The sequence below is a fragment of the Podarcis raffonei genome, chromosome 5 (genome assembly GCF_027172205.1).
Source record: "Podarcis raffonei isolate rPodRaf1 chromosome 5, rPodRaf1.pri, whole genome shotgun sequence".
NCBI lineage: Eukaryota > Metazoa > Chordata > Lepidosauria > Squamata > Lacertidae > Podarcis > Podarcis raffonei.
In genome coordinates, this window is record NC_070606.1 from 51,762,301 (window position 1) to 51,777,982 (window position 15,682).

A 15,682-nucleotide genomic window follows, 5' to 3' on the forward strand; every position below is an offset into this window, starting at 1 on the left:
GAAAGCTTATTTGAGATAGGTAGAGAAAGAAGGATGCTAAAAATTTTCAATTGCCTTAGTTGTAGATTTTAATAAAAGAGGATTATTGTATCTTCCAGTGAAATTTTTGTTGTATGTTTATGGTGATAATATTGGGTGTTTGTATTTCCTTTTTAAAAGCATAGATAGTTGCATATTTTAGCTGTGATGAAAGAGAAAATGAGTTTATTTTCATAGAAGGGCTATGTGTGTTAAATCTCTCAATAAACACAACTTTCAGAACTCAGTGATATAATCAGATTGAAGGTAAAATAAATGCACCCCCATTAGTTTCTAATTCATCAATTTCAAATTCAGAGGAATGGATGAAAAAAAGGAGCAAGTGAGCTATTGAATCCTTCCATCGGTTTCTGACAGGAATACTGAAACTGACAAGAGACAATGCATTGAATCTTCGGAGTACAGTACTCTGAAAGTGACAACTTTTGAAAACTGTCCAGTATGGAACATAGAAACATTGGCTCAAAAGCCTTCAAAAGTTCTCTGAGGCGCTGCAAATTGATACACCTAAGGAACATTCTGCAGGGAGGGGGGATCTTGGAGTGCCCTAGGAGCGACAAAACAGGAGCAGTTTTCAGGTGCTCACAACTATGCAATTAATGATTGCATGGAGAGCAAGGACACTGGAGGAAACATCTTTATGTTCATAGGGTTGTTTCTTGAGTGGGAACCTTGAATAATCACATGTGCAGGACTTAGGCTGGAGATGACACAATGGCAGGGGAGAGCCCCCGCCACCTATCTGGATGGGGCACCCATGCTACAATTCCCTCATTGGGGCCTTTGTGGAACCTCTGCTGTCCTGCAACACCACAGCACCGAAAGGGTGAGCGGACTTGTCACCCTTTCGTTGGCTGCTTCTAAAATGAAGATCCTTTGTTCAGTTTGCCTCAAAGATAGCAGGTCTGATGTCCATGGAGATCAGTCCGGAACCTGAAATTTTAATGCCATTTAGATAGAAAATGCCAAGGTTATAGGTAACGGATTACAGTAACTGCAGAGTTACTTTATTGTGAGGCCAGAGCCAAGGGAATTGTAATGGTTTGGAACTATGATCTCTACTCGTCAGATATAATAACATGATATTTACATAATAGCTTATAGAAAAAAATAAACATTTCCATCCAGGAGCTCACTCTTTTTCAGATCACTTTAGCTCTTGGTGTTCTCTCCCTCCCCCCGCCTTCTCTCTCTCATACACACACACACACACACACACACACACACACACACACGTATGACCAAGTCAAAGGAAAATGTGAGTTCAGAATTTGCTATATTGCAAGATAACTGAAATGGTTAAAAATCCATAGAGGCACATACTGAATGAAAATGAGGAGGAGGAAAATAATTTGGGAAAGAGTACTGCTCAGGAATTTAGGGGTACACAGGTTCAATTTACTGCTCCATCCCCTCAATCTTATGAGATCTATTATAAGCATGAAGACTATTCTAATTTTATGAAGTTAAGCTTGTTGAGAATGTATAAATGCTATACAATGGGTTCTGAAATAAAATCAAGCTGTTTGTCACGTAGTAAATGCAGAATACTTGTCTGCAGAGACTTTTTGACACTTCTTCTTTGGAATTCCTCTAACACATACATGCTTCTGTAGAAATGGCATGTTTTTTCACGATTTCTTTGTTCCTGTTGACTGTGAAAAGACCTTGATAATGAGGATGCTGTATTGTTTCTGTCCATGAGCATGAGAACTCTGCCTTTATATCTTTGTTTATGGAGAGAAAAGAGATCCAGCCACCACTGAACATTCTGAGTCCAAAGCTTAGTCATCTTGGTTACTGTCCCAGTTTGCACACTAATTGAAATGGAAACTGGTCTTTGTAGTGAAGGCAAAAACCAAACAAACAAAACAGAGCTCTATTGTCTGTTCCAAGGATCAGCTCCAAAATATTACTTTAACCTGGTAACAATTTATGACTCGAATGATGCCTCTTCTTTGTCTGAAATGAAGAGTGAAAATCTTTAATACTCTGGCTGTCCTCCCAAGTCCCTGATCTTTTATCAGGCCTCTTTCTGTTTTATAACTCCTATTCTGACAACACTTCCAGACCACAACAATAGCATCTCCCTGTGTCCATATTCTCTTTGTGAACAGAGATCCCCAGACATGGAACATCAAAATTATGCTACTATGGTGCCCTCTGGATGTTGTTGGACTGCAACTCCCATCAACCCCAACCAGCATGGCCAAGGATCAAGGATGATAGTGGTTGTAGTCCAATATCTTCTGGTGCACAGCATTTTGACTACCCCTGAACTAGGGTCTTTATTGTTTAGTCATATTGTCATGGTTTTCCATTGTTTAGAAGGAAAGATTTCTTAAATCTGCTAAAGATTTGAAATAGAATAGAATTTGAAAAGGAGCTGCTTTGGAAGCAAATTGGTTCTTCTTGTACACTGAGAGGGATCAAAATATCATGGATCTAAGAGATTTCTACGTGCTACATTGGGAAGATTAGTAGAGAGAAAGCTACCATATTTTTCACTCCATGAGATGCACCGGACCATAAGGTGCACCTAGTTTTTAGAGGGGGAATGCAAGAAAAAAAAATATTATTTAAAGGTGGAGAAGAGATACCGTATTTTTTCACTCTATAAGACGCACTTTTCTCCTCCTAAAAAGTAAGGGGAAATGTGTGTGCATCTTATGGAGCGAATGCAGGCAGGAGGCTCTGCTCAGCGCTTCCTTTAAAGAACCGTGTGGAGAATGTGTGCAGTTCTTGGGGGCTTTTAAAGGGAGTGCGGCTCTTGGGGAAGCCTTAGCCGCGCGCAGCCTCTCCCCGCTCCCCTGCGGAGGCTTCACGCTGCTATCCCATAAGCCAGGACAGCCAGCGGGGTCGCAGTGGGTATCTCTTCTCCACCCACCCCCCCATTAGCACACTTGCTTAGAATGCATATTAAATTTACTCACAGAGTGCATTTGGTGTTATTGCCTTGAATTTACTTTAAAGATCTAGGGTTTGATTGCTCAGTACAGCATTTATAAAATTGCACAATTGGCTCAGGGGTAAGTCAACAGCTCAGAATCAGGCAATAGGCCTAGTTTTATCACTCAATACCATCTTCTTGAAGACTGAGATTTGTTGATAGCATCCTTTGAAATCAGCTCTTTATATTTGTAGTTTGAAACAATTGCATCAATTACTATTAGATCTCCTGGGAACGAACGCAACCCTAATTGTGGTTCTACAGGTTTTATTTTGCCAGTCATGACATATCCAGCTCCATCTCATTCTCTTTTTTTTTGCCTGCCAGCATATATAAATTATTTCTCTGCTCTCACACACACCCTTAAAAAATTGTGTGTGAGAGACAGAAGAACCTATAGCTCCCTCAGATTTATAATACTTATGACTGCCCTACCTTGTCCTTGTAATGCTCTTGTGTTCTCTCCACATTAAGTGTTTATGTGCCGAAAAGGTATACTATTAAGTATCTGCCAGAGAGAAACAGGTTCACCTATCGTACATTAAGTGAACAAGGCATTCATAAGATGATAGGGAGCCACTGGTAAATTGCCCTGTTCAAGGCCTGGATAAGACAGACCTTGAAATCCTGCTGCGTGTTTTTTGTCCCTGAAAGGATTAATCAAGTCCCCAGTGAGATATATCTCATACTCTTGGAGACTAAACATCAGTGGATTATTGTTCTCTATATACAACAATGAAATTTTTCTCAGAGGAGAAGTAAAAAAAATATCTTAAATTTCAGTAAATGGCACTGTGTTAATGGCGACCTACATCCCTCCCTCCCACACACCATGCTGCTGTGCTTTATATTGATATGGGTAAAAGGCTCCATGGGAACAACATTATAAGAGTGTAAGAACATAAGAGCCTGCTGGATCAGGCTGACAACTCATTTAGTCTAGCATTCTGTTCTCAACCAGAAGCCTGTGGGAAAACCACAAGCAGGACCTGAGCAACAATAGCACTCTCCACTCTGCTGTTTCCAGCAACTGGTATTCAGAAGCAGAGGAAGTAGACGGTTGCCATATCACTGTGCTTTAGTGAGAATATAATGGAATATGGTTTGCAAGTTTGGAGTGTAGCCTGCCTAATGCTTTACATGATTTATTCAAAATGAATGAATTTTCAGATGAGTATACCACACTATAAGCTGTAGTTTGTATACACAAAAACTCATGAAGATCACCCATTGTATCTTGCTATGTTATGAATTTTTTGTATGTTATTGGTGATTTTCTGGGCTGGTTTTGCATAGTAATAACAGTGTACATGATTTATGGTGACTGTAGTAAGATCTCTCCCCACCCCCGATGTTTGTGTGTGTTGTTTTGCTGTGTTATACCAGGTTTTGCTGTGTGCAGCCCAATCACAGGCACTCACTAGGGTTTAAATTTTGCCTCCATATGCTATATATCTGTTGATACTAAGGAAATATTGTGGTACTGAAAATAAATAGATTTCTTGTTGCTGTGTCATAGTAGCCATTGCAGAATCCACACTATTTCTCAGTGCAAATGTATGGTTTCCAGGTCTCTCAGGTTCCTGTGTTATGATTCTGCACAGAGAAACTTTAAATCTTTTTATTTCAACTGGGGGTGTGTAAGTTTGCATGTATGTGTATTAGTGTCAATGTAAGTTGAAAGAACAGAGTTTAAACAAAGTGTCACTGTGTTGTAAACTGTAAGAACATAGCTTAGAAAGCCTGCAGTGAAAGTGATTATATAGGGCATGACATTTGCGTATGGTGAACGTCAGTTATGATATGTCAAAATAGATTTATTTTATAAAAAGCATTTTATTGCAGGCATTGGCAAAATACAGACCAGTCAGATTAGATCCCCAAGCAATATTATTCCCTTTTTCTGACTCTGCCCTCAGCTGCTTTTTGAAATGATATGAGATATATATCTCTAGTCTCAAATATGTGTGTTCTAATCCTCCACCATCACATCCTAATATAGAAACATGTAGAAACAAAGAGTAAATATAAATCCAAGTTGGTTTCACAAAAAAGCCATCCCTGCAATGGATCACTTTTAGTTATGTCTCCTGCAGCACTGTCTTCTGTCAAAAACTTCTGTTGTGAGGTATTCATATTCCCATACTGCTGCACGAAGGCCAAAGGTAGCAGATATCCTCTCTGTCCCCTGTTTCTTAAAGTGTTGCATTCTGATGGGCCTTGGCAACAGTTCACTGGGAGTGTTGATAGAGAAGACTTTTGTGCTTTCAGACTAGCATATAGCCCCAAACTGTACATTTGTACAGTTACGTCAGGGGTTGCCAAAGACGTTTTGGCGCCTGAGGCGAAAAGGCTCCTGTAGAATCCCCACCCCCACATGCCCAGTGACAAGGATTTGCAAAGGCTCAGAAAGGCGAATCCCTTGGAAAGCCTCACCCCTCCTCCAGGCTGGGGTGGGAAAGCTTTGGAAAGCGCTTCTCCTTAAGGAGAAATATCTTATGAAGCTCCCTTCCCATCCAACAGGGAGGCTTTGTGCGGGTTTCTTAAGAAGCAGCCAGTGCAAAGCCTTGCCACCCTTCTGGGCTGGGCTAGGGGAGCTTTGGGAACCACTTCTCGCTTGTCAAACCTCCCTTCCCGCTCAGTGGCAAAGCTCAGCAGCAGAACACCTCCCCTCTTGCAGTCTCAGTGGGAGGAGGAAGCGTTCCACAAGGCGCTGCAGAGCATCTTCTCCATCCCAGAAGTGGGAAAGAGGAGCAGCAATGCACCATGCTGGAACCTCCCTGCTCTCACAGACTAGGTGAGAGGGGGAAGTGTTCTTGCAAGGTGTGTGTGTGTGTGTGTTTGCTGTGACTGGCGCTTCATCCCACCTCATCAGTGAGCCAGCTCTTCAGTTAGTACAAGGGCATGTATACTGATTGCCTAGAACTCCACTAGATGGGACTGTGCCCCACCTACTTCTTGTCTTACTGTATACTACCCTTCACTGTTCAGTTAGTTGCTTTGTATATTCAATAAGTACAATGGCGCAAAGACTGTCCAGGAGCATGATATCTGCAGTTGAATTCCTCCGATTGCTGTGGGTTTGAATATGCTAACATAAACTAGACCTTTAAGAGCTGTTGTGTGTTTGGCCAAAAAAACTGTCTCTTTTGAGTTATAAGCAGTCGTTGTATGAAGTACTCATAAGGGAGTAAAGCAAACTATTAATAACAATGCTTGTCAAAAGGTGTTTCAGAAAATCGTACAGTAATGATGAAGAAAAATAAAGGGTGATGATGATGATGATAATAATAATAATAATAATAATAATAATAATAATAATAATAATAGCGGACAATCTCATCCTTATGGCCCTCCCCTAGCATGGTGATGCAGAAGCTGCGGTCCTCCTGGTAATGGTGGGCTGTAGCTCTAGTAGTCTCTTGCCAGCATAGCTAATGGTACAAACCGTAGTCCATCAACAATTGGAGGACCACAGTTATCCCAGCCTTGCCTTAAAATGGGCAGCCACAAAGCTGTGTTCTGGAATTGTCAAGCTGTCCACCAGGTTCTATGATAAGTCTCACCAGCTGTAGAACATGCTCCCTAAAACATGCTCCATAATCCACTGGAGCGTGCATGGTTTCTGTGGCATATGCTCAGGAGATTCTCAGGAGATAAGTTGATGTGCAAAATGTTATCTGGAAATAGAAAACTTGATGTAGCCTATAATGCCCAGACTACCATCTATTTCTGTTTTTTAGCTTGATAATACTATTCAAGCAAGTAACTATACCGAAGACACACACACAAATGCTTTTTTGCAGCGGGGGGGGGGGGCAATAATTCTGTTTATACTGCCATATAATTGGATTCCCCCCCCCCCCACAAATGTAAACTATTTGAAAGACACAAATCAAGATATTTTTCACAATTCAAAAAATAAGCTTTTACTTTGGACGTCACGTAAAACTTGCTTCTGATCGTTACTCTCTTAGAAGATGAAGCTCATTTCCCTGAGGAAATTGGGTCCCTTTGTTGTATGCATGCCACTTTTGATGGCAAGGCTCTTCTGTAGCTGCTGGCAAGGATTTGTTTTGCTCTTAGCAAAAGTAAAATAAATTGGCTTTGAAGCATTTTCTTTGACAGATTTATTTCTTGATGCTACTTGGCTGATGGGCTCTGCATTATTGTGCATTTCAGAATATGGGGTCTCATCTATAGCTCTCTTTATCAAACCAAGGTACAGCTAAATGGAATGGGGGATTATTTTTTCCACATTTGTACATGATAGATCATTGGATGGGTCCATTATAGTGGCTAAGTTTGGCGGAGGAAGATGATTATATTTTAAGGAATGTATAAACTGCTTAATCAATGTAGGGGTACATTAAACAATTAAAAATACCTATAAATATACAGTCAGCAAACCCTGAGGCACCCCAAGGGAACAGAGCACCTGTGCAAATGATGCAGATAGGAAGAAGCAATCTCTTCGCCGTCCATAGTCTGAATACATTTGCTTCTTGGAACAACACAGAGCAGCTTCATGTCTGGCCCCCAAGTAAATATTTTTTTCATATTTTTTGATGGCTAGTTCAAATTCCTGGCTGTTGGGCAGGAGATCTTTTGGACATTCTAAAGTCGCCCTGGAGCACTTTCCCTTTTAACCAAAATATATGCAACTTAGGGCTTGTTGTTACTATGACTCAATACCATTTGGGGACACCTGACCTGTACTGTCTGACTATAAAGACTGTCATCCAGGATCAGACTGATGGTCCTTCTAACTTGATATTCTGTCTACTGATCTGGCCAGTGAAACATCTCTGGAAAGCTCACAAGTAAGACACAATGGCAGTGTTCATGTCACTGGTTAGATCAGTGTTTCTTCTAGTTCAGTATCCTGTCCAGCAGCTAGATGCTATAAGGAAATTATAATTTAAGAGTTGCAGTATAACAAGCTAGTCCAACATTCAGTGACATCACTTCATTGATTTGGAGAGTATTTTTGCATGCTTTTGGAGCTATGCAAAACATGTTACAGGGAATAATTAATTAATAAAAACAGTGGCTTTTGGAAGTCTAATTGGCTTTTTGTGGGTTTGTGAAACTTGTAGCCAGGGTAAAAATTCTTCTCACATGACAACACATGATATTTCATTACAATATAAGGGCAAGAGGTTCCAGTAGCCACATTGGCACAATGGCTTTTTGGGCATTTACACTCAAAAGGTTCCATGAATAGTTTGAACTGCACAGATCAGGGTGTTTTTTTATACTAATTGAACTAGTCCTTTTCCACAGTGACTCGACTGGTTTCCCTTTCATTGTTCATTGACTGCTGCTTCACATCAGTTGGTGTGTGTTGATATAAGGATGTCGAAAGCAAATAGTGAAGCTGAGATACTGAAGCATCAAAATGGATCTTTGTTTTTTCTTTTATTTCTTGTCCTAATGACAAAGCCAATTGCAATATTTTTAAAAGTTTATTTTTCATAATGGAACCAGATTTTTAGTGTTTTGCACTAAAAAGTTGGTTATTTGAATGAATCACAATCATCTGTGAATTTTTAATACACTTATTTATTTATTGAATTGACTTTCTGTGTCAATTTTCAATGCAGAAAATCTTCTTGTAGCTTTTTGGCTCCAACATTTATGACCACAATTTTGCAATACCTTATGAAAATATACTCTAGTGTGTAACGTAAAGGAAGGTAGATACATTCATACTTCCTGATGCAACTTTTATTCCCTTAGCTTTTTTCTTGCTTCAGATAATTTCAGAAAATCAGGACAAGGTTGTCTTTACTCCCAAATTCTGAAGTAGGGTCTAGGCCTAATAGCCCGTTACTTTTTTTACCAGCCTGAAATATCTGTTGAAATTCTTTCTTTTTGTATACTTTTTCTATACCTATACCCAAGAGAAGCAGAGAATGAAGCTCTGATTTCCTTAAAAGAAAACAACCCGATCTTTTATACCCTCACCCCTTACATATTCTACCTACTAGCTTTTCATGACAACATTTAGAGAGTTGCTGCCATCTAGAGGGTAGAAATGTAAAGGACAATGAGAGGAATGAGATAAAAAGGATTGTCAGCCCCAACTCCTTGAAAGGGGGAAATGTTTGATCCTGGATGCTAATTAGAGTAGCTGTATGCAAAAATAAAATTAATCATATTCTTGCATTTTGGTGAAGCTGGAAGAAAATTGTCAGTTGTTTTCTTTCAAAGACAGAGCTATATTTGCCTGGATCTAAACTTAAAAATAATATATGCAACATGTGGCCTGGTCTGCCAGCCAGATGTTTTAGAATTTTAGTTCTACATAGAATTTATGTACTGGAGTACATAAAGTATATTATATTGCTTCATACAGATGGTAGCTGGTCTAATCTTGGAGTGGCTGGCTGGGGGAAACGCAGGTCAACTGATCTGTGCATATTGTTTTATTTGCAGATTGTGCAGGCTGTGGAAGAGATATAAAGAATGGACAAGCATTACTAGCACTGGATAAGCAGTGGCATCTGGGATGCTTCAAATGCAAGGCCTGTGCAAAAGTCCTGACTGGAGAATACATCAGCAAGTAAGCAGCCCCCCATTTATCTTTGTTTCATTAAATTCACAGTGGTTTGACCCGTTTTTTGAATAAGTGACATTACCAAAGATATATTACGACAGGATCTCTTAGTGTTCCTACTGGTGAGTACTCAGCTAGAAGTCCTGCTCTTGATCCACTGGTAATACCCACAGTAGAACCGACCCCTTTGCCCAGCAGGATTCATTCTTATCAGAGGACCATAATGTGAACTAGACAGTGATACAGTGGTATTGCCTCCCTTCTCCTTAGATGTCTGCAAGTGCATAAGAAATTGCAATAGATTTTGGTAACAGATCACTGCGCATCTCTGTCTTATGAAGTGGAGGAGTGTACAATCTAATCTGCTTCCACTATATTCCACTCCCTCCATATCACATAGAGAATCAATGTGTGTCCACTCATCTTCCCAGATAGAGTAAGCCATCATTCCATCAAGTATCACTTCTCAAATTGCAGCAATTGCTGATTCTTCCAAGGCAAGAGAGAAATATTGCACAATATACAAGGCGCTAACTGAACAGCCAGATTAAAATAATAGGTGTCATAAATGCATCCATCTGTGTTTGAAATACATGAGGTTCTTGATTCCAGGCAGATCTTTGCTGAATGTTGTTGCTTGAATGGCCAGATAAAACTTTTCTAATATAAACTGCACTGTCCATTATTTCTTATCTGACTTGTGTAATTGACAGCTCTACCTGTATAACTTACACCTCTGTTCCACACCATGACGCTTGTATGGTGCTAAAAAAAAAGAGAGAAGAAGATTTTTCTGTCACTGAGGATACCAAAGGAAACAAAGTGGTGCTGAAAATAAACATAAAAATAGAACTGTTTGATCAGGGCATCTGCATCACTTCCTTGGCTTACATGACACTTGATGTCAGATCAGTTCTCTAAACTGTCAGACATACTCTCATTTATCCTAAGTATTCCTAGCAGTAGTGGATGGCATGGTGAGGCAGCCATGCTCATACAACAACCACAACAACATATTATTTGTACTACAACAACATTGTATTATTTGTACCCTGCCCATCTGACTGCATTGCTCCAGCCACTCTGGGTGGCTTCCAACAGAATATAAAAGAACACATAATAAATCAGACATTAAAAGCTTCCTGATTCAGGTGTCTATGGAAGGTTGTATAATTGTTTATCTCTTTGACATCTGATGGGATGTCCACAGGGAGATTCTACTATTGAGAAGGCCCTGTGCTTGGTTCTCTGTAACTTCACTTCTTGCAATGAGGGAACTGCTGGGCAGCCCTTGGAGCTGGACCTCAGTTTCTGGGCTGAAAGATGGGGGTGGAGACACTCCTTCAGGTATACAAGGCTGAAGCCATTATACTTGCACAGACACATTTTTTTTATTGTTGAGTGCAAAACAGCTACCTTGTCTTCACCCCAGCTGTTTCAGTGCATCAAATATGCATTTAGCATATTGGAGAAACTGATTTACATCATGTGGATTACTTTCAGAGATGGTGCACCTTACTGTGAAAAGGACTATCAGGTTCTCTTTGGTGTCAAATGTGAAGCATGCCACCAGTTCATCACTGGGAAAGTCCTAGAGGTAAGAGAGCTGCATGGCTTAGTGTAACAGTATTTTATCCATTGGTATTTTTCTGTTTAAAGGAGAAGAAATGAAGCATATATTTTTGTACAGTAGGAGCATGGCTAACACTTCATTCTACTGTAATATTTTGTAATATTAAAAGGATATACTTTAAATGTAGTTTTAAAATGTAGTTTCTTTAGTCCTGGAAAATGTTTGTTGCAAGAAAGGATCTGAAGTATCTACAAAGGTAGAAAATAACAATACAGAATTGTGTAGAGTGAACTTCCAATTCTTCCTTTGAAGTTGAATCTCTTGACCTCAAAAGTAGCCCATGGATGATGGGCCAATTCTAGATCTGGCCCATTGGCCAGATCCAGTTTGCTATCCCTGACTTAAATTCATTGTCATTTTCTTTGTGGTGGAAACTGCTTTTCCTTCCATTGACAGAGATTTAGCCATTCTAATATTCCTGAGCATTGTGTTTTTGTCTGGCTATTTTTCATATATTACTCTAGTGGAGCCTGGCCCATTGAGGTGAATGGAGCACTGCCACACCATCCCCAGTTTGCCCCCAGCTATATGCTCCTGCCTTCATTTTCACTTATAACCAGTCCAGGGTACTGCCTCTCGCCTCCCTCAACTTCCTTAGTCTCAGTTGCCTTTGTACAACTCAACAGGGAGGAGCATGGGGACAAAATTGAACTAGTTGGCTCTTCCTGTCATGGACTCTGGTTCCACCTACTGTTAAGAGGTCCCTGCCGTCTGCCCTGGCACTCCTAGTAGACACTAGCCAGCACTAGATTACTTACTGTATAAGCCCTATGCTTGTTGGTGGCACTTAGAAATAGTATCAGACAAGTAGAACCCTACAACAGAAGCTTACAGTGTGTGGTGCTTTTTTTCAGGATTCCAGCCACCCCATTCCACTACCTTGCCCAATTTTCATTTTGCAAAAACCAGTCAATCAGTGTTCCATACCCACTGAGAATACTCATCTCTCATTAGGCTCATTTCTCTAATATTTTCCCTATATTAAATCCATTCATTTCTTCATTGATGTGTATGAGCAGCTCTTTTTTTGTATCCCTGGGAATGATTTAAGATATCTTCTTCATTTGAATAAGTTACTTCCTGGTTCACATGAAGAGAGTTCTTTGTACTGTGTGTTTGTGTGTACACACACACAGCAGCTCCCCTGCTTGCTAGGCTTGCCAACCCCTTTCCCTAACCCTCCTTAGACCTCACCAATTTCTCCCATACTCCCCATAGACCTCACCAACCCTGTCCCCTTACAGGATTGACAATGTCACTAGAAAATAGGAATCAACAAAAAATGGCTGCCAATTATGTTTAATTTTTTGGAGCTCAAATGATGGATTATTCAACATCTTCAGCATGTTCTTCCTGGTATTTTTGCAGAAGTAGATGTATGAATGCTTTGGAGCAGTGCATTTCCCACTTGCTGTAACATTTTCTTTTACTTTAGTTTGCTTTGTGAACATTTAAAAATCTTTTCTCTGTGTAGTTTTCCACAGATTTTGATAAGAAGATGTGTGTGCACTTTAGATAGATTAAACCAGTACTGCCATAGAAGAAATACACCAGAGGGCAGCACTAGTCCCTATAAAAGGAAACTCTGGGTTTTTATAAAGATTGAGGTTGTGTATCTAGCATGTTTTTCCTCACCTTTCTTATTAAATTGGATTTTGAGTCATTACTGCTCAGCTGGTGGAGATTACAAAACTTAATGAGTTCTATGGATATCGAGAAGCAATAATTTTTCAAATGAGATGGAGACATTGACCTGGTTCACGTGACACAGTAAAGCAAACTATAGCTTATCAGGACTACACAAACGTGGGTGACAGGGCTGGTGGGGGAGAGAGAGAGATTGTAGCTACTTTCCTATTCCCTTCTCCTTTTTGCTGCCATATTGTTTTGAACCAAGCCAAGGTTCGGATTAGCATGTTGTCAGATCTGGGATTCGTGGTTAGGCCCTCTCCTCACTAACCATGAGCTATAGAATTCAAGATAGATGCAAGAACCAATTTTACAGCTGTCCCATTTGTTGCATTCAGTACAGGGCCTCTCAGAGTCAGATAATGTCAGGCTTCGGGGAAGTGGCTTCCTCCCTCCCTTTAGCCGTGGATAAGCAGAACAAAGCAAAAATAGTCTCTTACCATTTAAAGAGATTTTAATGATCACAGCGAAAGAACAAAGAGCCCATTCTCGGAGTAAAGGTGCTCCTTATTAAGGTTTACACCCAGTTCCCCCAGAGTCACCCTTGTCACTTCCTCGTCTTACAACCTGATTTTGCAACCACTGTGCCTTTTGTGCAGCTACCTTATCTAATCTCTGTGATCTTAAACTGATCGCCTGGACACTTTCCAGCAAACCGGAGTCTGTTAACTCTCTCTCTTTCCCAGTTCTTCTCCTAGCTGTTCACCACCCAGTACTTCCCAACTTTTATCTTCTGAACTGTTTCCCTCTGCAAACCACTGTTCCAAATCTTTACTGTCCCACTGCTCCTGGGAAGATCAGAAGGGCTAGGCTCCCACCATTCCTCATCTGTGCAGCCCTCCTCAGCACAGTCCTTGACAGATAAGAACTACCAACAGTGGGAAGGTTCAAATTAACCATATGAGAACCTGGAACTGTTTGACAACTGGGGCAAGTGGCGTTGAACATTAAGTCAGCAGTCCAGCCCACAGAATGAGAATGAATCCTTACCAAACAAGCCAGTAGGGAAAATAAAACCAGGAGATTCAGCAGGAAGAGTAGGCACTGCAACCATTACAATAACAACAGCAACAAAAATCCTCTTTGACCTTTCAGAACAAGGAGTAGAAAGGAAAGCTCATCTACTGCAGATGAATTTGTAAATCTGTAGCTCAAGAACACCTAATGATACCAAGTGTAACAGCTGATTAAACCTTAATTAAGCTGTGCTAATTTCTAGCAATGCACAAAAAAGAACTTGTATAATGTATTACATAGTAAGGCTCTATAGAGCTATTGCCATGGTAACAAGGGCAGAGAGGAACCAGCATCAGTGGAAAACTGCTAGTTTCCTTTTGGCTGCTGGATCCTTAACAGGAAATGATGGTATGAAAAGAATGAGGGCTTATCTTTAATTTAGTGGAAAGTTTATTTTGTTAATCTTCAAAAACGTAGTGCAGGCTATATCTTCTCAACATTTCTAAGAAGTAATAGCTACAATAGATTACACTATCTATGATTTTCTACTTTTATATTATGTGTGTATAAATGTGTGTGTGGAACCGCCAGAAGGCCTTCGGCACTGGACCGCAGTGTCTGGGCAGAACGATGGGGGTGGAGATGCTCCTTCAGGTATACTGGACTTAGGCCGTTTAGGGCTTTAAAGGTCAGCACCAACACTTTGAATTGCGCTCAGAAACATAATGGGAGCCAATATAGGTCTTTCAAGACCGGTGTTATGTGGTCTCAGTGGCCGCTCCCAGTCACCAGTCTAGCTGCCGCATTCTGGATTAGTTGTAGCTTCCAGGTCACCTTCAAAGGTAGCCCCACATAGAGCGCATTGCAGTAGTCCAAGCGTGAGATAACCAGAGCATGCAGCACTCTGGCGAGACAGTCCGCAGGCAGATAGGGTCTCAGCCTGCGTACCAGATGGAGCTGGTAAACCGCTGCCGTGGATACAGAATTGACCTGCACCTCCATGGACAGCTGTGAGTCCAAAATGACTCCCAAGCTGCGCACCTGGTCCTTCAGGGGCACAGTTACCCCATTCAGGACCAAGGAGTCCTCCACACCTGTCCGCCTCCTGTCCCCCCCAAAACAGTAATTCTGTCTTGTCAGGATTCAACCTCAATCTGTTAGCCGCCATCCATCCTCCAACCACCTCCAGACACTCACACAGGACCTTCACCTCCTTCACTGGTTCTGATTTGAAAGAGAGGTAGAGGTGGGTATCATCCGCATATTGATGAACACCCAGCCCAAACCTCCTGATGATCTCTCCCAGCGGCTGCATGTAGATGTTGAAAAGCATGGGGGAGAGGACAGAACCCTGAGGCACCCCACAAGTGAGAGCCCAGGGGTCTGAACACTCATCCCCCACACCACTTTCTGAACACGGCCCAGGAGGAAGGAGCGGAACCACTGTATGACAGTGTCCCCAGCTCCCAACCCCTCTAGACGGTCCAGAAGGATGTTATGCTCGATAGTATCAAAAGCCGCTGAGAGATCCAGCAGAACTAGGAAACAGCTCTCACCTCTGTCCCTAGCCTGCCGGAGATCATCGACCAGTGCGACCAAGGCAGTTTCAGTCCCATGATGAGGCCTGAATCCTGACTGGAAGGGATCCAAATGGTCCGCTTCTTCCAGGCATGCCTGGAGTTGTTCAGCAACCACTCGCTCAATCACCTTGCCCAAGAATGGAAGATTTGAGACTGGGCGATAATTGGCCATATTGGCCGCATCTAAAGATGGTTTTTTAAGAAGCGGTTTGATAATCGCCTCTTTCAGCGGGTCTGGGAAGGCTCCCTCACAGAGAGAAGCATTCACCACC

General features: G+C 41.3%; 1 protein-coding gene across 29 annotated transcripts in view; it reads left to right on the forward strand.

Moving 5' to 3' along the window:
* Positions 1–15,682, forward strand: part of ABLIM1 (actin binding LIM protein 1) — a 205,634-nt gene that overhangs the window by 112,197 nt on the left and 77,755 nt on the right. For all 29 annotated transcript variants that reach the window (XM_053389134.1, XM_053389127.1, XM_053389129.1 and 26 more), the window contains 2 exons: positions 9,431–9,557; positions 11,055–11,148. In XM_053389134.1, the coding sequence (XP_053245109.1) occupies positions 9,431–9,557; positions 11,055–11,148 (221 nt within the window). The remainder of the gene's footprint in view (positions 1–9,430; positions 9,558–11,054; positions 11,149–15,682) is intronic.